Genomic DNA, 23,638 nt, shown 5'->3' on the forward strand with positions numbered 1-23,638 from the left:
TTTACTTTCACAGGAAGGTTCAGTGATGCTCTTGGTGAGAAGAATCTCCTTCTGTGTGGCTTGGGCAATGGGAATATGTTCCTTCCCAGCTCGTGGGGGGCCAGAGGAGCGGGACAGCCCAGCACTGCTGGCATCCTAATGGCCTTTTGTCACTTGTGTTGCACCAGCGGCGAACTGGGGGCATCAGCTTTGCAATCACAGGCATGAGGTCTCCACTGCTGAGCTCCGTGTCCTGGGTCTTAGCAATTCCCTTTTTGCTAGGAAACAGGTGTTGTGTCCTCTAAGCCCAGACGGGAGGAGGAAGGCAGGGGAGGCTGTTCTGGCTGCACAGATGGCTCCTGCCTGAGTGCGGGAGATGCTGAGCACGGTGCTGGCTCTGGGCAGGACCCATGGTGAGTTCCCAGCGCGAGGACAGCCAGGAGCTCTGGGGCAGCAGTGGCCTTTGCCGGAGGGGGTGAGAGATGTGCAGGTGTGATGTCTGCCATGAAAGGAGGAAGAGATGAGACATGGGGAGGACCAAGGGGTGGCGAAGGCAGTGCTGGGCCTCGGGGCAAAGCAGACATGCGCAGGTGGGGCTCCCTGAGGCGGGATGCCATCGCCGTCCTCAAAGTCCTGCTCCGACATCAGGGTTTCAAGTGTGGCTAGTTCAAAACTGGCTTTGTTCTTCTCAAATTCATTTAATGTTTTGTTCCTGGTGGTTTTTCTGCTTGGCCTGGTTGCCTTTTCTTCTTGCGAATGTTGTGGGAACATGAGTATACTAGTAGTAGTCTGAATGTCTGCAAAAGTTTTGGTAATGAAATTGCGTGTTAAAATGTTCAACAGTTACAGGAAAGACCACTAGAGAGTAAAACAATTAGGTGCTTCAGAGTTTTATAACATTGGTATTTTGGGGGAGTGTGTGGGGGGGAAGAGTGTTGGGGCTTTTTTGTTGTTTCTTTTTATTATGCAGCAGCACCTAAGGCTGGCTGTTCATACCAAACTCTTCTGTGATCACACTGAAATAGATAATATTTTTTGTATTTCTCCCTGGGTGGTAGGAGAAGTTTGAAAGCGGTGGTACTCGGAGATGTGACAAGTAACACATTGTGAGTTTAAGTAGTAACTGAGACGGCAAAACCAATAAGCGGTATTCCACCTTGAAGGAACACTCTTAACACAAGATATGCTGGGTTTGTGCTGGCTTCTTGCAGTTATGCATTTCAAACAGATCAAACTCATGGATGGACAAATTAATAAGTATAAAAATAACACAGGACAACTAATTTAGCCTAGTTACCTTCATCCAGAAGTGCTGGTGGGTCAAAGCTTGATCCTACAGCAATTGATCAACTTCCAACTACAGCTGGACTCGATGATCTTAAAGGTTTTCCTAAGTGATTCTGTGACTCTGTGAACTTGAAGCTGGAGCATGTAGTAAAGCCGCAGCTAATGACTGATTTTTATTCTGGTGTAAGTTCCCCGTTATTTTAATCATTAGCCATTAAGTTTCTGGAATACGCTGTGCAAAATGCATTGGCCAAGCCACCAGGCTTCCCTGCCCTGTGCCTGGCCAAGAGTGAACTCTCCAGTATGCTCCTACAACAGGGATTTGGTCCAAGCGTACCCATGGGGAGTGGGGGTGTTGCCCTGTTGCCATGTAGCACTGTTCCAAGTTCTTGCCATCATTAGCAAGTTATTAGTAAATTAGGTCTGAGCAATTCCCAGCAAGACTTGACAGGTGGAGCAAGTATTGGGAGAATTGCTTCGGTTGCCTGTTCGTACAGAGGAACTATTTGAGCTGTATGCTTTGTGGTTAAGCGTGGGGCTATACTTTGTGTTTAAATTCCTGATTCCCTGATCACCTTAACAGGAAACATTTTTAGTTTTTCAAATTGAAGGAAGTATGTGGGTCTACTCAGGAGTCCTGTCACTGCTCTGTAATATAATACAAGGGTTTTAAAGAATGTAGTCTGAGGTACACCTAAAGTTCCCGCTGATAGGGTGTGTATGCTTAAAGCTAGTGAAAGCTGCTGATGAAACGCTCGCTTTGTTGACGCTAAACCCAAGGGCTGGGAAAAACCTACTCTACGTGTATGAGTTATTACTAGTGTTTCTGTGACGTGAAAGAAAATAGGCAGCTTCTCAGGAATTGTTTTTCCCCTGCTCAGGTACTCGAACTGGATGTAAGCACTGGAATTAGCAGTCAGATGTCAAGATAAATGAAGGTATGAGAAAGCCTTTCCCGTGCTTGAGATAACGTTCTCCAGGATACTCCAGAGAGTGAAGGATGAGTGCTGAGTAATCAGCGTGGCTCCATCCAACGCTTTTCCAGCCCAGCTCAGCCTTGCAGGGCCTCAGCTGGCTTACATATGGGTGCAGTCAAATTGACTTCTTTATATTGCTTTTCTCAGCGCTTCAGCTCAAGAAAAACCATACTAGCTCAGTGTCAGCATGGCAAGAGCGGATGGAGCTTGAATTGCTGACCTATGAGGCTTGTAGTGCAGGTGTACCTGATGCAGGGGTGGTTCCAACTGTTCATGGAGCCAGCCCATGGAGATTAGTGGAGAAGCGGGCATCGAAAGCTGTTCTAGCATGAAACCAATTCAGGGCCTCTATTTCTGAGACAGTGTTACTTTGTGTTACCCATGTGAGCAGAACCTCGATAACCAAGCAAACCGAAAATGCACCTGAATAGAAACAGAAAGTACAGCCTTCTTCCAGGTGTTTCTTTGCTGAATCCAGGCTGTAGGCTGCCACTTGGCCATCCTTGATCTGTAGTTCCTTGTAGCCAGATTCTTTGGTTACTATTGTGTGATAATTTTGACATCTTGTCTTAAATAATTTCCAAAGTTCTGCATATGAAAGATTATTTCTTGCTTGCCAATACCAAAATGCCCCAAAACCCATGTTCTGCTTGGTTTAGTGATGTTGCAGCAAAGCCTGGGTGGAGATTTCTGGCGATAGATGGTTGGAGATCCAAAGGATTCAGTTTCAAGTTTTTCCATTTTTCTTGCATGTCCCTGTTAGGATGCATTTCTTAGGGAGTGTATCCAAACCAATAAATTGTCGTCTTGTGCTTTGTGTCTCATGAATTTGGAAGAACAACAGGAACTATTCTTCATCCCAAAGGCAAGAAGGGGCTGAGGACCAAAATTAGATCTTAAGTCAAAGATTTCATTCATGGTTTCGAATTCAGGATAGTGGAATTTCGATGTAGGGTTTGTTTTGCAGCTCTTTGCTTGTGAGATATTTTGTCAAAAAATAAGATTGCTTTATGGCTTATCTGCAAGCTGAACATGACTGGTGCATCTTGGGACACTTGCCCAAGTGGGCACATTTGAGCTTTCTTAGATGGAGAGCCTGCAGAAAAGGGTGGTCTAGGCCAAAGACAGAGTTAGTCTTAAGAACAACAACAAAAAAACCAAACCAAAACCAAACAAAGAAAACAAAAAAATCATTGAGTAGCAACATAACAGAGACTGTTCTAACATATGATGATACCACTGAATCTTGGGGAAAGTAAGTTCTTGTGAAATAAGTATGTTTTGCCAACAAATCCTATGTCAGTTAGGCAGTGTGTGTTTCAGAACTTGACATGGAGTGGAGTCAGCTCAGTGTATTAGTATGTTTTATAAGTAATATTATATTTGATGCACAGTTGAGATGTGGGTCTTGGAATTTTGCTGCTCTCTGTGCTGGGGGTGTGGAGGATGGGTAGCAGATGAGTGCAGAGGAGAGGCTTTGCTCCATCCTTGTCGGCCTGGCAGGGTCTGTGAAAACAGCTGTGGTATCTTGGTGCCTGTGGAGGAAGAACTGTGCAAATTCTGTCAGACAAGTAGGGCTTGTTTTTAAAATAACATATTTGAAGATAAGTGTTACAAAAATAACTCATTTACTGATAGCTTTATTTACTCAGAAGATGAAAATTTAAGTGAAAAATAGACTTATCTGTGCAGCATAACTCTTACCACTGGTGATAGGATAACTGATAAAACAGTTTGGGACTGACAAAGCAAGTGCTGTACTTATCACAGCAGACTTCTGTATTGTGTTGTCTTGCGATTTAGTGCAACAAATCAGATTATACTCTCCAGAAACACTCTCTTAAGCGTGCTTCCCTGTGCAGCAGAGACTTTGGGGAAATAATGCAAGTTGAGCAGCTTTTGATTGCCTGTGTTTAAGCGCAGGCTTTTGGCAAGGAGTTGGATAGAAAGAAAAAGTAAGTTCTAGAAGGTGTAGGGACTGTATTCGGTACCGTGACTGTGTACAAGCATTGTCAAGCGCTGGCATAAGCTGCCCAGGGATGTGGTGGAGTCACCACCCTTGGAAATGTTTTAAATATGTGGATGTGGTGCCCAGGGACATGGGTTAGTGACAGGCTTGGCAGTGCTGGGTTAACGGTTGGACTCGGTGATCATAAAAGTCTTTTCCAACCAAAATGATTCCATGGTTCTATGATTCTAAGTGCACAGAGATGCATTTGGGACATGCTTTAGCTTATTGTTAACCACTCCTGAACTGGAAATCTTCCAGCTGTAGATTGAGACAGAATTAATGAGCTCTGAAGCATCAGGGAGGCTGAGGATGTGGTAGAGCTTTTTCAAGTCCTTTGTGTTCGGCTGCAGGTCCCGAGTGGACCACTGGCTGCATGGGGCAGGGTGGCGGATGGCTGGCCCTGGAGGCTGAGGGTAGGGCTGCATGGCCCTGTGCACCCCACTGCCAGCGGATATGCGTTAGGCTCGCAGGGCATTTGTTCAGTTATTTCTTACTCAGTACTTAAAAACTTTTAACCTTACTGCTAAAGAAAAATACCATTGTCTATTAGTATGACTGGAACGAAAGATGAATAGCAGATTAGCCTTGAGCGAACTGTCAATCTGACTTTGATAGCCCATCGCTTAAAAGGTCCTTTTATGTTTATGAAAAAGCATGACATCAAAGCCAGGGAAAAAAAAAATAATACCAATACTTAGGGCTGAACTTACATAGCTTCCAAGAAGAGCCCCTGTGTGAACTGTTTATTTCTCTGCATGCATGGCTAATTAGCGTAGGTTACTATAAGTCTGAGCAGTGGCATTCAAGTTTCTTCTGCTGTTTTGGGGTAGCTTGTTTATGGTGCTTCTGTATGTGAATCCCTCAAACCGGAGTAGCATAGAGCAAAGGATATTGCTGTCGCTTCTCTTGCAACCTATAAGTAGTATGCTGGAAATGCTTGAGTATAATCATTATCAGGTGAGTTGTTATTGCAGACTTATTTTAAAACCTGTTGCTAAGAAGGCTTACAGTATACAGGAAATCCTTTTCCTCTGGTATCTAGTATACTTTATTTTATTTCTTCCACAACAGTAAGTGGGGGACATATGTGGTCATTTGTAATAGCAAAAGTCACTTCAATGGAACTGTTTTAAAACAAAAAAAAACCTTCTTGGAGTATTATTATATTTTGGTTTGGTTTCTACCTTCCAATAAAAACATTAACAATCAAAGAAAGGTGACAGAGAGTTTCCAGGATATGGTGAAAAACTTGCATGGGAAAAGAAGTGCCTTTCTTTTGCTTATTTAGGGTGCACAAGAATAATTCGGTATGAGGTTTTTAATATTTTATATATAAAAAAATTCTTAAGTAGTGAAAAGCTTATCTTAAATACAGAAACAGCTGTTACTGAGGACAGTGATTGATCTGAACTGAAACACTTCTTTTCTTGCATCTTATTTGCATAATGTGTTTATAAACAGGCTGTCTTATTTGTATATGATTTAGGCCATAGATCTGAGATATAAATAATACGTAGGCAAAAAAGAAGGTGTATTGCTTTTTTTATTTTTTAACCAGTGCGTTATTTTAAAAATACAAACAACCAGAACCTAAAGAACTAACAACAAGTTTTTTGATCTGTTACTTGACATCTGATAAAGGGTAGCAATTCGCACTACTTGGTTTTAATTGGTAGCTACTAACAAGTGAAATGACTCCTGTGGTACGACTCTTTTCTCTGTGTTTTAGTGAAAACTAAATGTCGCGTAGCTGAAGGTCTGAACACAGAACTGGCTGTTCTGGAGTGTCTGTGTAAACAGGGAAGCCTGAGCATTGGTATTAAGTGAGAAATCTCATGTTGTAGAAAAATAAGTGGAACTTCTTGGTTTACCATTAAAAAGTCAATTATTGAAACGCTAGGTCGTAAACTGGTATCTTGCCTCTGAATGTGAATTAGTGAAGCGCTGTTGATTTCTTCGGAGCTTCACAGGTCTGTATTTTAAGTCAAATGCTTAGCCGGTATATACGTCACAAATGTATAGCTCAAATCGATAGCACGTGTAACGATGTTCTAAAACAATAAAGCACTTTTTAAATTGTGTCATACAGGTGCAGACTCACCTTGAGAATCCAACCAAGTACCACATTCAGCAAGCCCAGCGGCAGCAGGTAAAGCAGTACCTCTCTACCACTCTCGCAAACAAACATGCCAACCAAGCCCTGAGCTTGCCATGTCCAAACCAGCCCGGGGATCATGTCATGCCGCCAGGAACTGGAAGCAGCGCACCTAACAGCCCAATGGCGATGCTTACCCTTAACTCCAACTGTGAGAAAGAGGTAATACGCTCTCGTGTGCATATTATTCAGTAGATTGGAATTGCAGTCTGCTTTCTGTTTTAATCCCTATTTGCTCGTTAAGACATTTATCTTCTTTTCTGAACTGTTCACTTTGAAAGTGCAACTGCTACCTCTGATCAATATATATTTGCATAGAACATTTTGGCAAAAAAAACCTGTGTCCCTGTAACTTCCTCATTTTTTTTTGAACTATTTTAGCTAGTTTATGCTTATTAAAACTACTTCCCCCCTCTTGCTTGATGCATGCAGTGAATAGTTGACCTTTGGAGAATACAAAGCAGTTTTGTAAGCTGTAGCTTTCTGGAATAATGTTATTTATGGCTCATTCGTGTAGAAAAGAGCAAAGAGCATAGCAAAAATAACTGAAAAACACAAAAAGCTTTTTGAGATATTTTAGGTATTTTTACAGTAAAATTTGAGAAAGTCCTTTGCTTAGCTGGAAGGCCAGATTATCCCACCTAATATACCCTAAAATGTTATGGAATGCTGTTTCATGATGAACTCAGTGGTGCAAATACAGGATTTCACTAGCCTATGCCTAGAAGTCCTTTGCAACCTCATCTTACTTTTTGCTGGAAAAAACTTAGTTGGATGTTATATGTGTGATCAGGTGCTGAAGGAAGATGATTTGAAAGATGTTAACAAGTGTAAGAAATCATGTCAGTATTTTTGTAATGTGACAAATGGGAGACAATTGTAGAGCTCCTCGTGTCCCCTTATCCTCCCCCCTCAAGCCTTTGTGCCAGATTTTTAATACAGATGCACTCTGAGGAAAATGTTATGCAACTTTGAGAAACAGTTATTACAGAACATATTTTGCACATGAAAGAGAAATTACTTGTGCTCTGTAGCCTCAGAAGAAATGAAAATCAAATAGTTTTATCCTTTTGCCCCAGTTGTGCCCAGATCTTTTTTTTTTTTTCCCCCGTAAGATATTTACAGCTTCATTTTGCTGTGTCACCAGGCACATGTGTGCATGACACTGTTTCAATCATGCTCTTTTTGGGACTGAGACTGTGCCATGAACTCAGATCCATGCTTTGCTTTTTCTTTTTTTTTTCTCCCCCCCTTCTTTTTTTCCTTTTTATTTCTGCAGGGATTTTATAAATTTGAAGAGCAAAGCAGGGTTGAGAGTGAGTGCCCGGCTCTGAACACACACTCACGAGCATCATGCATGCAGGTACTGGATGACACAGGAGTTGGAGCACAGGTCCCTTTTCTAATGAGCATGTTTCTTTGAAGTTATGTTGAAGAATAAGCTTGCCCCATAGTGTCTTTAAGAAGTTGAATCTAAGATGCATTTAAGGAACAAAAGAACAACATTGTTTATTAGCATTGGTGTCAAAGGCAAAATTAGGTATCTGATGAGGGCTAGTGCGTTTCTAGCACTGTAACACTATAAGCAGAAGACCCTGCTGAGGTCTCACTTCAGGAAATCCTTTCCAAAGCAGTTTTCCCAAGTCTGCATGTATGTGTTCTTGTCCTGATAGTTTCCAAGACCACATTTCTATCAGATCACACTTGTATTTAAAAAAATTATGTGAGAAGGCTTTATTCTACCCATGTTAATTCATCCTCAGTAGTCATCTTTTTTTCTTCCTTTTTTTTTTTTTTTTTTTTTTTTTAATTTAACCAAAGGGTTTTTATTTCTGGTAACAAAACTCTGGATATGGGCTGTAACTGTTAGTTCCTTCCTTGCCCTCTCTTCCAGTCAGTGTAATTCTGATCACACTTTCTGGAGCTGATACAAAAATCCTGTACACTACTATTTCTACCATCAACATTATGCACTGATTTTGTATATGTCTGTCACTTAAGCTCCATATTTATAGTGAGCGAAAAGGAAATAGCCAATCTTGCAGGACGGTTTGAAGCACCTGTGTGGGTGCTCTGGAGGGCTCTGTTTCTCCTCACTATGCAGGAGCCCATGGAGGTGCCTCCCGGCCCAGCCCTAGAAAGAAGATGGCTTGCACCACCCAAAATCATCTCCGAGCTGCTCTGGAGTGGTGCTCCCTGGGAGAGGGTGCATGAGGGTTATGAATCCAATGGATTCTGTTGTTAAGGGTGGGCAGCCTGTCACCCAGCAAGCAGTTGTCCCCTCTCCTTCCCTTTCAGGTGTCAGGGACTCGAGTGTTCCTGTTTGCATGCAGGTTTTGACCCCACAGCTAGAGGAAGGATGTGGCGGGTAGAGAGGCAGTGCCGCACGGGGATGGGGAGTCGCGTCCTTGGCGTAGCTCGTTCTGCAGGAGCCATCTCGCCCGCTGTTCCTGGGAGGAATGGTGTGCCCGTGGGCAGGCAGCGCAGGGTAGCTGCTGGTGGGAGGGGTGGGTTGGACCGTGAAGCCTCAGCCATGTCATGACCGGACTGTCCTGGTTGGATAGCGGGGACCTTGGCCGAGGGGCTGGGTTTGGAGCGTGGCAGAACTGCACAGGCACCTCTGCCCGGGCCGTGCTGCAGGGAGCCGGCACGTGGCTGGAGGGCTTGGTCATGCCTCTGTGTCTTAGTGGGACTGATAACTGTGGCGTTTTCCTTTGTCCACCTTTTCTGCTGCAGATGGATGACGTGATTGATGACATTATTAGTCTGGAGTCAAGTTACAATGAAGAAATCCTTGGCTTGATGGACCCAGCCCTGCAAATGGCAAATACGGTACAACAGTCCTTTCCTTCTGGTTTCCCTCTTAAGTAAAATTGTCTTTCCTTGAGAGAATGCAAAACTGTAGCACGACTTTTCTTCTGAGCAATTAAGTAGTTATTGTATTGTCCCACAGGGTGTAATTAGTTTTTGTTTGAAGAGCTGAAGATATACAGTTTTAATGGAAAACGTGGATTTAAAAAGGCAAGCTTTAGAATCAGGTTGAGGGAATGCAAAGGACAATTTTGCTTTTCCTATTTCCAAGTCGAGTTAGTCGGTGAGGAGATCGTAACAGAGGAGTGAACTGGGCTTACAGCAGTGGCCTCAGACCCATTGATATTAAAGATCACCATGGACATCCTACTTGGATTCAGAAAGCCTAGGAAGATCCTCCAGAACCCCAAGTTCCTCTATCTCATCATGTTCAAGTAAGAAATTGTATGCCATACTTAAGCATGTGTTAGCATCCCTGTCGGAGATGCTCTAGTTTAACTTTTAGCTCTAACATCTTAACTTTAGCTTAACCTGATTTCAAGTGGAGAGAAGTCTCTAGCTAGACAACAGCAAAGATGTTACAAAATTTAGGGGGAGAAAAAATCCCCAAAAAACAACCTCCAAAACAAACAAAAGGGGAAGGAATAAAGAAGCTTAAAAGCTGAATAGGGGGAGCAGACATAGGAAGCCGGTGACAAAAGACAGGAACAGGGGTGTGAAAGTCAGTGAGCGAGGGGAAGGCGCAGGTTACCTCCGAGTTGCTGTTCCTGTTTGCTGTTTCACATTGCTGCGAGCATTAATGTAATCGTACTTGTGGCATAATCTCATTTTGATCTTCTGTGGCGGGTAGCTCCAGTGAATTTTTTGCCTTAGGCTTAAGTGCTGTTAGATCTGGCTGAGTAGATGTCTGCCAGTGCTGGCGTCTGTTTCTTTTTTATCTAGTGCCAAAATTTACAGCTTACCACATAGCATCAGTTTTGTAGTATAGATTTACGTTTGCTGACAGTAGTTGTCTGATGTCATGTTAACCTAGTCCTGCGCTCCCGCAGATTCCCACAGCCCTCTTGGAGACGTGGTGCACGCCGCAGGAAGCGGCCCACTAGCATCCCTTTGTAAGTAGCGCCCTTTGAGCAGACAGAGAAAGGACTGCAGAGTCCTACCGGAAAGAATGAATTTCTCTTCAATCTAACATGGCTTGAAAAGTGCATCTATCCTGGAATTTGACTGGAAAACCCTTGAAAAATACCATTTTTCAGGGTAGTTACTTTTTTTTTTTTGAGGGATAAGTTTCCTCTAGAGCCCTTTCTCTGACTTTCCATTGGATTAGGATCCGTTACGTTAGAAATCAGCACCATTACATTAGAAGGGATTTGGATTTCTCTGTGCTTTTCTTCCTCTCATTCCACAGGGACCCCAGCAGTGGCTCTTTGCTTGTAGGCAAGGACATAATGGTACTCTGTACTCTTTTGGTGCAAGGAGTCCATGTGGTCAATATTTAGGGTAGTCTGCATTCCTCCTGCTTGCTGCGTTTATAAGCCTTGTAAAGACTGCCTGATCCACATCTGTGAAATTTCAGAAATTGCCCACTTCATGTGGTTAAGTCTGTAAAATAAGGATATAAAACAATAGAATTAAGATGTCTTTACTAATACATTTAAATTGCTGGAGGCGAAAGGCATAGTTCAGTCTCTGAATTAACCTAGTACCAGTGTTGAAAAGATGGAAATGAAACCATGTTTTCCAGCAACTGGTTTGACGAAAAAAATGAACCTGATGTGGCGGACGCTTTTGGAACAGGATTTAGCTCTTTAAAACACACAACATTTTACTAACAAGGAATTAATATCTGTAGACTGAGCTAAGTAGAGGTGGAAGAAATCGAGAAGAAATGGTTTCTAAAGAGACGCAACCTATAAATAGCTGTGCTGAGATTTTGACAAAGGCTGTTATTGTTCCATAACCAACAAAGAACAAAAGGACTGGTTCGTTACATTTGGTACTAGTACTTATTTGTTAAGCAAAATCAGAGATTTCTGTGTAGAGCGAGCTAAGGGAAGTTTCCAAGTACCTCTTGAATGAACAGGTTTTGTTGCAATCAACTGCTTATGGAAGTGTTTGTAAACTTCGGTATTTGGTTACAAGTTAACTGGCTTTGCTTCTGTGGTGAAAGGTATCACAAAATAGTCGCTGGTTTGCCCACAGGGTTTTCTGTGTAGATAGGACCTAGGAATTGAATTGCTAGATGCTGTGTAAAGTACTCTTGTATGCTGAGTTGAGATGACAACAATTCATCCAACTAATCAATTCTAGCAAGAATCTGACATGGAAAGTTGTGTGGGCATGTGTAGCTCTGCTTCTGAATGTGACTTCCCTGTGGACGTTAAACTCCAGAAGTGGAAAGGAGTCTTAGTTCAGGGACTGTTGCTGAGCGTGGGCTTGTAGGTAAGGGAACAGCACAGTCCGCTGTAGGCTGCATGAGCTGTGTAACGAACTCATTCCGGTGTGCACCGATTCCTTAAAAACAGCCTTGCTGATCACACGGCTGGTGTCTCAGTGACTTTTATACCAAGGCCCAATGACCTGAATGTGGGGGCTTATTTTGTTGGAGTAGTGGAGGAGAAAGGAAAGTCTCAGACTCCCCTGAAATGTACGCTGTGACGAATCTGGAGTAATAATTACCATGTTTGAAATGTCTGTTATATAAAAGCAGCTATTTAAAAAAAAAAAAAAAAAAAAAAAAAAGAGATCCAAAGTGATAGGAAGGCTGAAATTTGTTTTTCTTGGGATGCTTGTGTACCTTGTGAAACCTAGAAAAATGAAATCTCACAAGTGACGACATTTGTACCATACTCTTTCAAGGTAGGTAACAAGCTAAGCCTGGCATAAGCCATTCTACCTTTGTTTACATCCTTTACTTTGTTACAGTGATGCTGCATTTAAATTTCTTCTTAGCCAGGAGTGGCTAGGAAAACTTTAAGGAAAGCATATTTAGATTGGAAACGTAGTAGAGTTTGAAAAAGACAGGGAAGGAGCATCTTTAGCACCAGGAAATTCTGTCTTTCTCAAATTTTTGAGGCTCGATCTTCCCAATGAAATGGTCGTGGGAGTTTTGAATGTTTTCCCTTCTCTTTTTATTTGGGGAAAGGGATCTATTAACTATCTTAATAGATAAGATTTGAAATGTTTGCAAAAAAAATGTTTAATTTTCTTCCAATAGGAAGAATAAATGCCTAGCTGTTGATGAGTTGTTCACACTATAAGCCCCTTCTGTGTGTGTTTGTGTTTTGTTTTGGGTTGGTGGTTTTTTTTTTTTTTTTTTTCCCCATTTCAGCCTTTGTGGCTGCTTTTCTGTGCTCACAGTTTTACTGACTCGTCCATCTGAAATCAGTGCCCTCAGCATTGGGGTCCTCTCCCCTTTCCAGTTCCCTAAACTCTGCGCTAAAGATGATGATTGGTCTTGCCTTACAAGTCCACTGATTTTATTCCTCTGGGACTTGGAATATAATCGTAAACAGAGGATGTGCCTCAGTTTTAACTTTTCTTTAATTGTGGGTATTTTAGCCATGTGAGATGAGCACGCACTTTACTTTTTTCATTTGAAAGGAATTGGCTAAAGTTAGTCCCAAAGTTGTGACTTGCAGCTGTCCTGGAGAAGAGGCCTCTCAGGGGCTCATACTGAGTGTGGACCATGCATGTAGTCATGCTCGTAGTAAAAAGTTAAAACTGAAGCTTTAACCTGTGGAGTTCAACTTGCTGGGAAAAGTAGTCAAAGAAATCCGTCAGTCTCTTTGCTTATGGATCACTGATTTAAACTGAGACTGTTGGCATCTACCTCTAATGTAAATTTCCTTGATGAACATGCAAACCTGCAATATCTAGCAGCTGTGCAAATTTCTCCCTTCATCTTCCTTCATTTAGCTAATGCTACATCAGCACTGCTTGTGCTCCTGTGGTTGCAAACAGCTCATGGTTGGGTTCCTCTGGTGCTTGCAGCTGCTGCAAGACTGCAGTGTGCATGTCCAGCAGCTGCTGCCCGTGTTACTGCCCCCTTCTGCAGTGGTTGCTCACACGGGTCCTGTGTACTTCTGGAAATCTGGCACAGTGTTGACACCTTTAGGGAAAGGGGACGATGACAACAAAACCACAAACTTGTAACAAGCGAGGCCCACCAGTAAAGGAAGCAGCTTAGTGACCTTAACTGTTCTCCATGTTTCATTATAACCTAGCTGCTTTACCAAGGCTTGAGATGCTAGTTTCTAGATTTCTGATTTTTTTAACTTATTTTTTTTTATTCTCTAAAATTCCTGATTAGGTTTCACATGTCTGGTTTTGAACTTCAAGTCCCTCTACTACAAACACTGTCTTTGTGTTCTCCCCATGCTTAGGAGCATGAATAGAAAAAGCACATCCAAGTCAGAAGGGTGTATGACGCTGTTGCTGTGCCAGTGTCATGGATGTATTTGGGGGGCCAAAAGATAAAAGGGTCAGCCTTGTAGAGCAGTGAGGGTGAGTGGTCACCCCGACATTAACATGGGTGGGTCACAGCTGGGACCATGTTCTGTGATGGACAGCTGTGACTTTAGCTTTATTATAGATGTTCCTTTTGTTTTGTTTTTTTTTGGGTATTTTTGTTGTGTGTGTGGTTTTGTGTTTTGTTTTTTGTTTTTTAATATTGTATTCAAGACCTAAGGGGAGGGCAAGGAACTGTAAAGCTGAAACTCGGTGAGAATTCAGTTATATTTTTCCTGTATCACTTGAAGATTGAGTCGGGGGGGACTCTGTCGGCCACCATCTGTTCAAGACAAGTATCAGCTTGGCTTTAGCTGGTGGTACTTTAGTGGATGCATATCAACTTTGCTCCTTACAGTAGCTCCAGATGGCAGAGAAATACTCTTAGGTCCCTGTCTGGCAAGGACCATCCGTAGGAGTTTAATAGTCCAGGCTGTGACTCACTCTATTGTATTCGACAGCATTATTTGCATGAGTGTTAATACTTACCCTGATCTCTGCAAGATCAGTGTCTTGGAGGGATGTGTTTTCTTTGCAACAACAATGATAAGAGATAAGAGATCAGTGTTTTATACCTGTCTTTCCAAAACCTGGTTTGGAAACAAAGAAGAGATGGGTAAAATAATCCACTCAGGATAAATGTAAACTTGTTTAAATGTGTTTCAATTTAAAGGGATAGCTTTGCTAAGTCTTGTTGAAATACTATCCTATTTCTGTATAAATCTCCTTGCTTAAACACATCTAAATAAGAATAGCAGAATGAACAAGTAATTGAGGAAACTTGATGTAAAAATAATCTTCCTCCTACTGATGCGTGTTCTTGTTATGTAAGGCGAGAACCAAGTTGAAGTAAGCTTAAATGTTTTCTGTGTAGGTAGCTTTCAAATCACATGAAAAATGTGGTTGATTAATACAGTGTTTCTTCCTCAAGCATGTGATAACTTGCTAAGTACTTTGACTCACGTATTCCTGGAAGAAGGGGTGCTTCCTCCAGGGGAGTTCTGTAGGCTTTCAGGTGTTTTGAGTAAGAGAAATGCTGGGGGTACAGGTGTAATAGTTTCACTGAAAAATGAGGAGCAGCCATACAGCAATATTGTCAGTGTGTTACCTCTTCTGCATGTTCTCTGTCTGCGTACTCTCGAGGAGAGAGGACAGAATTTTCCCAGTGTAGGTGTTATATTCCTTGTGCCTGTACGTATAGGTGACTTTTGCTGACTTTATTACACAATCTGTTTCCACATTGAAAAGAGTACAGATTTCTTGGCAGATCCAAACTCCGTTCTTCTGTACAAAGCCTTTCATCAGGGCAAAAAAAATGATCCTTTCCCTTGTTTGTCTTTTCCAGTTGCCCGTGTCTGGCAATTTGATTGACCTTTATGGCAACCAAAGCATGCCTCCTCCAGGACTGAACATCAGCAACTCATGTCCAGCTAATCTTCCTAATATAAAAAGGGAGCTCACAGGTAAATAAGTCTAAAATACCACCTTGGAGTAGTACTGTAATTGTTTTGAATTCAGGTGATATTGGACATAATTTCTGTTATGAGCAAGAATTTATGGATAAATAGTTACTTTTTGCTTGTAGACCATTTTTTAGCAAATTCACTGGCCTGTCATGCAGTTGTGTTCATGTGTAGGTTTGTGTGTGTTCACTGTGACAAGTTCAAGTCCCTAGTTGTTATAGTCAAGTCTGCATATTGAGAACGTGGTGTCATAGGAAGCTTCCGTGCATCTCTTGCAGAGCTGTTTTCTAGTTTGGGCTTATTGTTTGCTCTGTCAACACCAAACTTTAACAATTTCACATCTGGAGTCTCCGTGGGATTCATGTCAAGGAATGCTACGTGTTGAGGCTTTAGTAGAGGAGGGCGGTAATGAACAAATCTATTGAATTATGAAGAATGGGCAACCTAGATCCTAGAAAACATAAAATCAGGTACTCAAAGAATCTGCATCTCTTAAATTAAGGTGAAAATGAAGTATTCTTCAACTTTCTTGTGTCAGTTCCCCCAGCAGTGCAATAAGCCGTGGCAGGCAGGGGGAGGGAGGCAGGACATTAAAAGCCTTTCTCTCAAGCACGTGTGTACAGAAGCTAAACAGTTAGAAGGAAGGAATAAGAAGTTTTGTATTCTCAAGCATGTTTTATTTTTGCTGTGCTACTTCTCTTGAAAGGGTATAACCACATGTAGGGTACAGTATGCAAGGTAAGCTTGTCTGCAGGATGAACAAATGGAGATCCATCGTAGAACTGATGGCAAAATCACCTGAATACCCAGAAATGGCTATCCTTAAGGCCACCAGGGAGCCGTACTGCATGCAGTATGGTAGAGGCATAGTTTCTTGACTGTCATCTTTCTGGGTTTCTGTTGTGAAAACTCACAGGCTGACTCAGTTGCAAAGCAGGTTCTAGGCAGGAATTAGTTTAAGTAGAGCAGTTTTAATAGCCCAGGAGTGGAGTCAGCTTCTCAGGAGGAAATGCCACATGTCTGAGTTGGTGGATATTTGCACATATATGACTGTACAAAATTTGAGTTCAGCACCAAACGAAGACACACAAAGTGCACAGTGATTTGTGGCTGCTAGAAAATGAAAAGCTTGTACAGCGATGGAGCTTTGTGAAGAGGAGGGTGGGAGGGGATGAGAACTCAAAGTCCTGCATCACAGACAGTTTCATTGCCCTGCTTATAGGAAGTTAAAGGTAGCCATAGACTGCAAACTACACATCCAGCTGCTTGGATGTCCACGCTAGATCATTTTGCTCCAGATGGTTGTGTTAAGACTTCAGGCAAAGAAGGCAGAAAGAGAGGGGGAAAGAAGTGAGTGAAGTGGTCTTATGGAAGTCCTCAGGTCATCAGAATAAACGTGAACTAAGTTAAATGTCTATATGCTACACTCACCCATATGCAGAAAAAATTTAGGTGAGTGCTTTTTCTGTTCAAAATATATGCTAGCAGCTTGCATTTAATTTAGGAGAGGTTTAGGAATTAAACTCAGATTTAACAGCAGTCGCTTTGACACTGATCTAGCCAAGCCTTTGTACACTTTTAGTTCTCAATTTCCTAATTTTGCTGTGGGAGCTAGGCTGGAGAGACCTTGCAATATTTAAATCTGTCATTTGTCAGAAACTTCTCTTCATCCTACTGTATAAATATCACAATGATGAAGACACACACCCCCCCCCCCCCCCCAAAAAAAAAAAAAAAAAATATCTGCTACCCCAGCATTTGATGTTGATGATCATTGGGAGTTCTCAGCTGTAGTTACTGAAGCATTTAATGGGAATCCTGCTCACCAGGAGTGTGGTTTCTATCAGTTTTGGCTTTACAAACATTGTATTTGTTTCGTGAGGCAATGTTAGGTTAATCACAAATTTCATTAAGACATGCAATGATCTCCCAAACTTTTTTTGGGATCCTTTGGGAGGCTAACGAAGAAGAGGCTGTGTCTTGCTATACTGCCTAATATTGCTGGAGCTGTATATTCTAAGCAATGAAGTACTAACCTTCCAGTACTCCAGGGGAAACCCTTATCATCTGTTAATTTGAATTGGGTGGGCCATAATCCATATTGCTTAAAAATAAAATAACACAGGAATAATAAAAAAAATAACCTATTGGAGCCAGTAAGAGGTTTTTGATCCATAATGGATCGTGTGATAATCATTCTTCCTTACTGACTTACTGTGAAACTAAATAATACTTGCTGCTTTTGAGATTTAAATGCAGCAGGGCAAGGAGTAATAACTTCACCTTTTTCAAAAATCAAAAGGGTTAGAGCAAACATGAAAATAGCTGAAATTCCTTGAGAAATGTAACATCAAATGAGAACAAAAAATAATGAGTTACGTATGCTTTTGCCTGAATTGCTGTGGGCCGGAGTCTGATAATAAATGTATGGAGCAAAGTTAAGAGCAGTTCTGAGTTGAGGAGGCAACTGATGTGCAGCATAGTTGTCATTATTTTTCCTTCTGCTTTTCCTGAAGCCAGGACCATTGTTTTCTAACGTTACTGCTAATAAAGGCGTTGAATTTCTCATCTTTTTTTCATATAATAAGAGCAGTTAACGTGGCTGGAAAATACAGTATTTTTAATAGGTCACTTAAGTTATACCTTGAGCCTTGTGGTGATGTGTGTGCACATGCCACTGAAGGATGTAGCCTTAATTCCGGTGAGCAGAGCCTCTGACTCCTGACTGCTTCACATCCTGCGCTGGTAGCAATGCAGGAAGCATGCTGTTCCTCTGGTTCAGCCGCTGCGTGGTACGTAAGCGTGCTGGCTGCATGTACGTGCAGGAGAAGGTATGTTGGATTTCAGCAGTTTGTTGTCCTCAAATACCTTGCTGAATCAGGGCCTCCGTGGGAAACGTTCACGTCATGGAAGTCAGTATGGGAAGTGTGGGAAGAGATGCTCTGTGGGCGCAGGGGTGAAGTTCAACGTCAGCGCTGTGTTTTGGCAGTCTCAGCTTGATGTTACAGGCCCTTCTCGCTCACCGGAATGGCTGTAGTAATTGGTTTGACAAATATCGATCAGGCTTCCTGCGCAAATATTTCACAGACTGAAACGTTGTGTTTGAATTATTTTAATTCTAATTACTTCATTCACATGCACAGCATGTATTTTCCCTACAGAGTCAGAAGCGAGAGCGTTGGCTAAGGAGAGGCAAAAGAAAGACAATCACAACTTGAGTAAGTTTTTGTTCTTTGCATTTTGCGCCAGTTTTAGCAATGATTTTGGGCATTAAGTGTTCGAATGCTGGTGTTTAAATCTGAATGAGACACTGCATGTTGTATGCAGTACCAGTTCATTATGTTGTGCTCATAGATCAAGTATCTCGAGTTCTTGTGAAATGTGTGCTTAAATCTACTATTGAACATTAAACTATTTTTATTTTTTTCAATAAGCCAAGTGAATGGATGGTTTTCAACAATGGCATTACTGGGAACAACATTTGATCCAGTTGCTTTCAACAAATCCACCTTGCACAATTTTGCCTTCTTTTTTCCAAAATTAATCTGAAGTCAGTTTGTGACTTCAAACATCAGTGTGCATCCTCAGTGTGGCAATATTATAAATTCAATTTTTGAAAGGAACAGGTATTTCCAATTTGGAAAAAAATATTTTAATAAAATAATTAGCATCTTATGACTTAAAGGATCTTTAAAGTGTCCTTTTATACTTTGTATTACTAGAAAAAAGGAACTACTTCATGTCTTGAGCTATTCAGAAGCAGTTTCCATAGCATGAAAAGCTAATGCAGGAAAATTGGTGTTTAAATTTGACTTTTGGATCTTCTAAATGTTGCACCTGGAAGAACAAAGAAGAGACTATACAGTTTGTCCCTTTTCCTGCTTCAGAATTTCCTTGGGATTCTAAATTTTTTGTCTCTGAATTTGCCTGTGATGCTTTTCCCTAGGAAAACACTCATTTGTCAGTTGAGTCCTATGCTAACACCGCCATCCTGTTTTTTAGTCTCAGTTTAACTTTGCCACTTCACCAGTCCCACATTTTTACAATATAGGCAGAACTTCTGTCTTAGTGTGTCCATGCGTAGGAGAGCAAAGTAAATTACCTTGTCACTGGATTTTAAGCTTCAGGTGAACATTTCAGTGGTGCTTAAAAAAATATTTGATAAAATACTTTATATGTTGTAATTAAGTGTGAATATTACTTGTAACTTTGTGCTGTTTTTCCTAAAGTTGAACGAAGAAGAAGATTTAATATTAATGATCGTATAAAAGAACTAGGCACTTTGATACCCAAGTCAAATGACCCGTAAGTATATGGTGCCCAAGGAGACTGTGGGAGGAAGATTAAGAGAATAAAACCAAACCCTAGTGGAGAAAAAGAATTTACCAAAAAGAAAAAAAATCCTGAGTTTTATTAAATGATCTTGGCATTCCATGACTGTAGAAAAGCTTGAGGGTTCCATTATATTTTTTTTGAAGATTGTTTTGGGGTTTATTTTTTCCCTTTCAGAACTTGCTTAAGTTTATATTAATTTGATGATTTCTATCACAAAACAGTCGCCGTACTGTTGTGCAGCGGCTTAGCATCCTGCAGGACGCTGTGCTTCGGCAGGGCTGGGGCTAGGGAGCAGAGTTGTCAGGATGCAAAACCTTAGTCTGGTCTTGCTGCTTAGCTGGCTGCCCGGCTACTCGTCTCGCTGAAGGATTCGTGTGATGTATTACATGTCATTGCTCGGCAAGACAGAGCCAGTCCCTCTTTCTGTGAAAATGGAAGGCACTTCATCTGGGAAGCCATCATATTCCCCTTCCCTCCAAGAAAAATAAGGAGAGAGCATAGCTGTGTGTCTGTTCACTGATAATTTGCCAGTGTTTGTAGTAATTTCCCAGTAGTTCTTCTAAGTAATTTTACTGCTACTAAATTGTCTTAACATTTTCCCAACGGTCATTTAATAGCAAGGACACCCCCACCCTTGCCACCCCGCCTTGCTCTGGAGCTTGAAAGTCTCACTTAAATCTGAATCAATGCCCTGTGATGTGTTTGGGAAGAGTTTGCATTATTTTGAGGCGGTTGCTCATGGAGCAGCTCATGGCCACTCTTCAGAGAGGCCCTTTAGCTTCCTTGAAGGCAAGTATCAGCCTATGGGGCAGGTAGATCTTTGGTCTGATAGTCTGCAGTACATTTTCATTTTATTTAAAGTATAATGTGGGGGAAGATGACACAAGCAGCCTTTCTCTCTAAAGCGAGCGTGGGAGGAATAATATGGGAGAAGCAGTATGGGAGCCACCTGTCAGCTGACTGAGGAACCATTGCCCCTAGGCTGTAGTGTGGCACTTGTATTTTATCCAGAGTTTTAAGTTTAAAACACCAGAATATGCTGCTGCATTGGGCTCTTCTCTCCCCAGCGAACCACAGCTGTGGCACAGTGCCCCCAGGAGAACCGCTGCCTGCTGCTTCTCGGGAGCCAAAGGCTCTCGCACAGAAGCACCAGGTCAGACATGGTCCTTTTAGTTCCCCAGCCGAAATCGGGCATTGCCCCGCCAGCAAGCCGTGCCGTGCTTGCCGGGAGCCTTGGGGGGCTCTGTTGTTGCTCTCTTGCAGCCTTGCCGTAAGGCAGTGAAAGGAGCCCTGGTCTGCAGTCACTCTGCGCGGTGCTGGGCCCAAATTGTGCAGAAGGCAGGGGGTGGCCCCGGGGGGGCGGGCTGCTCAGTGTCCTTCACCTGTGCCAGGGCTGGCTGCAGTCCACTTCCCAGCTCCCACCCTCTGGCCCCCACTAGTGCATTTCAAATGCCTTTTGTATTTATCAACTTGGAATAAATACTAGCCAGGTGTTGCGTATGTACGAGGTGTAATCATAGCTGCTAATGGGAAGGTAATGACTATAAAATAAAGTCTCCCCGAGAGCCTTAACTGTTCCTTTTGTGTTGATTTCAAAGGGATATGCGCTGGAATAAGGGAACTATTCTGAAAGCATCAGTGGACTACATCCGTAAGCTGCAAAGAGAACAGCAACGCACAAAGGAGCTTGAGAACAGACAGAAGAAGCTGGAACATGCCAACAGGCACCTGCTGCTCAGAATACAGGTTTGCTGATAAATAAGCTGCAAATGCTCTTGATGTTGCAGTGCATGACTGCAAATAATGGTGACTGAAGCTTGTTTGTAGGAATGTGGGTTAGAAGGAACCACTGTTTTAATGAATGGTGACCAATGCTGAGAGGTTCGCAGAGATTTTTCTGGGAAAAAAACCCCAGGATACTTTAGTAGTTTTGTTTGGTTTTTTTAAACAAAGTAAAATCAAATCCCAACACCGGTGAAGCACTTATGGCTGGTCTGTTTTTGTTCTACCATAGCCAACATAAGTTGCAAACCATACTATAAAAAAGTTTTATATGGTAATATGTTTTCCTGGGTGCCACACCTAAAGCATTGGGACTTCATGTATCATCTGTTTGTTGATAGTGATGAAATTAAGTTCAGCTGTTTAGGAGTATGTTCGCTTCAGTTGTCTTGATTGTGGAACTTTTTTGACCTGTAGCTTTTGTGCTTGTTTTCTTTTCTTCTGAAGCAGTTTTGGATGAATGGCAGCAAACTAAATCATCTTGGTTTTTTTATGGATTTTCTAAACTGTGTGGGGACCAATCTAGGCCCTGTCTGTCAGAGAAGCTCTGCAGGTTGCAGTCTTCTACATCTGATCTCATTTCTTCTCTGTCAGCCTCCCCTTAGCGCTCTGCAGGAATCATCTGCTTTCTGGTGGAGGGTAAACACCGCTCACAGGACAGCATGTGCGGGGTGGGCAGTGCTGTGAGACGCTGCAGCACTGTGTCTCGAGTACCTCGTAGGTATCCTGGGGGACTGGCAGCTGTATTTAATGTTGAGGCTGCCCCGGCTTGTTTGAGAGCAGTTGCAGAGAAGCACACCTAATGTGAGGGCTCCAAGAGTTTTGGCCAGAGAGCCAAAAGCTATGGATGTTGAGCTGCCTTTGCTGTCTGAGGAGCTATGGTTGCCCGTCTTCCTTGTGCCTTGAGTCTGTAGGACTGCAAAACGGTTCTCCTCAACAATGAAAAGCAGTAGGTGGCATGAATATGTTTTCTGCACGGGTTGTTGCCTTGTTAGTCACCCAGGTTCCCAACAGCCTGTATCACACAGATATTTAGGGGTGAAAACTCATTTTTTTCTAATTCATTCCTTTGCCTTCACCTCAAGCTGGATAGGAAACCTTAGCTCCACAGCCTACACAGCTTCTGTCGTCAGTCCTGTTCTCCAGGTGGGCAAAGACAGCTGGATATCCACCCCTCTCCGCAGAAGGGTAATTAAAGAAGTGTATTTAGAATTGGGTATAGGAACGTATAGCATGCAGACGGAGATGTCCCAGATATTCTCATGTTGCTGTTCACCTGCGGTGCGAACAACTGAACTTTGCCTGCTGGCTGCAGTGCGCCAGGCTGGCAGCTGTGTCAGGAGACCCCTGAACCACAGCACAGCTAATCCACAAAGTAGATAATGAAGCTAGAAATACCTGAGAGTCAAGTGTGGAAGTAAACAGCTTTAAAATAGAACAGGCTGAGTTGAGCTTCAGTGCAATCTTTTTACTTTATTGAGCAATCTGTTTGCTAGAGTGAAACGATAAAATTGCGCAACCCTTCTGCAGAGCAACATCAGGCAGTAGTATTTCAAAGCTAAGAACACTTTTTAGGCATCTTTCATCTTCCCTTGCATTATCCATCTGCTCTGGCTCCTTCTTCAATCAAAATAACATAAAAACCAGACCCTTGAAAAATGGACAGAACATCTGGCAGCAAGTAACCTCCTACAGTCTGTTTTTTCCCTTTTTGCGTTGGTTCTGATTAAGCACAGAATAAGGAACTCCTGATTTTGGCACATTAGCTGATGGAAAAAGTGTTTCCTTGTTCCACCTTCCCCGTAGATCATGCAGCGTGCTGTTGCAAGCTTGTTGTCTTAGCTTGAAAATGGAAAAAAGGTTGTTAATCAGCCTCAGTGACAGGAATATCCAGGAATGGTACAATCACAACAGTGATTGTGATTGCCTAATACAATGCATAAGTAGAAGCAAAACGTCTCTCTTCCTGCTGCACTTGAGAAGGGGCATGTAAGTGAATTCTCGTGTTTTCTGTCTTCAGTCAAGTGCATCTATATGACTAAATGTGAAGGTGGGATTTAAATGTCTCATCAAGATTCAAAGAATCCTGGCTGTGTGTGAAGTCTAAAGCCTTCCTCTGACTTGCCTATAATTTTTCAGTGCAGGAATAGTGTTGCTGAGTTTTGGCTGACCTCTTCCAGCTCTGCCAGACTTGTAGAATGAGAAATATCCTTTCCAGTGGCTCACCAGGAAATGACAAGCATCGTGTAGATATACTATACCTTCAGTGTATGCTTCTGCTATTTCTTTCTTTCCCTCCCCCCGTACTTTTAAATGGTTTCCTCACCTG

At 42.2% G+C, this 23,638-nt stretch overlaps 1 protein-coding gene across 7 annotated transcripts in view; it reads left to right on the forward strand.

Moving 5' to 3' along the window:
- Positions 1 to 23,638, forward strand: part of MITF (melanocyte inducing transcription factor) — a 110,337-nt gene that overhangs the window by 82,272 nt on the left and 4,427 nt on the right. For 3 of the 7 annotated variants that reach the window (XM_080383143.1, XM_080383148.1, XM_080383146.1), the window contains exons 3-9: positions 6,344 to 6,571; positions 7,689 to 7,772; positions 9,146 to 9,241; positions 15,075 to 15,192; positions 18,336 to 18,410; positions 19,422 to 19,497; positions 21,126 to 21,273. In XM_080383143.1, the coding sequence (XP_080239269.1) occupies positions 6,344 to 6,571; positions 7,689 to 7,772; positions 9,146 to 9,241; positions 15,075 to 15,192; positions 18,336 to 18,410; positions 19,422 to 19,497; positions 21,126 to 21,273 (825 nt within the window). Of the gene's footprint in view, positions 1 to 2,112; positions 2,205 to 6,343; positions 6,572 to 7,688; positions 7,773 to 9,145; positions 9,242 to 15,074; positions 15,193 to 18,335; positions 18,411 to 19,421; positions 19,498 to 21,125; positions 21,274 to 23,638 lie in introns of those variants that run through there. The other 4 variants (XM_080383147.1, XM_080383144.1, XM_080383145.1 and 1 more) reach the window with 4 other exon arrangements.

The sequence above is a fragment of the Falco punctatus genome, assembly GCF_963210335.1.
Source record: "Falco punctatus genome assembly, chromosome: 4".
NCBI lineage: Eukaryota > Metazoa > Chordata > Aves > Falconiformes > Falconidae > Falco > Falco punctatus.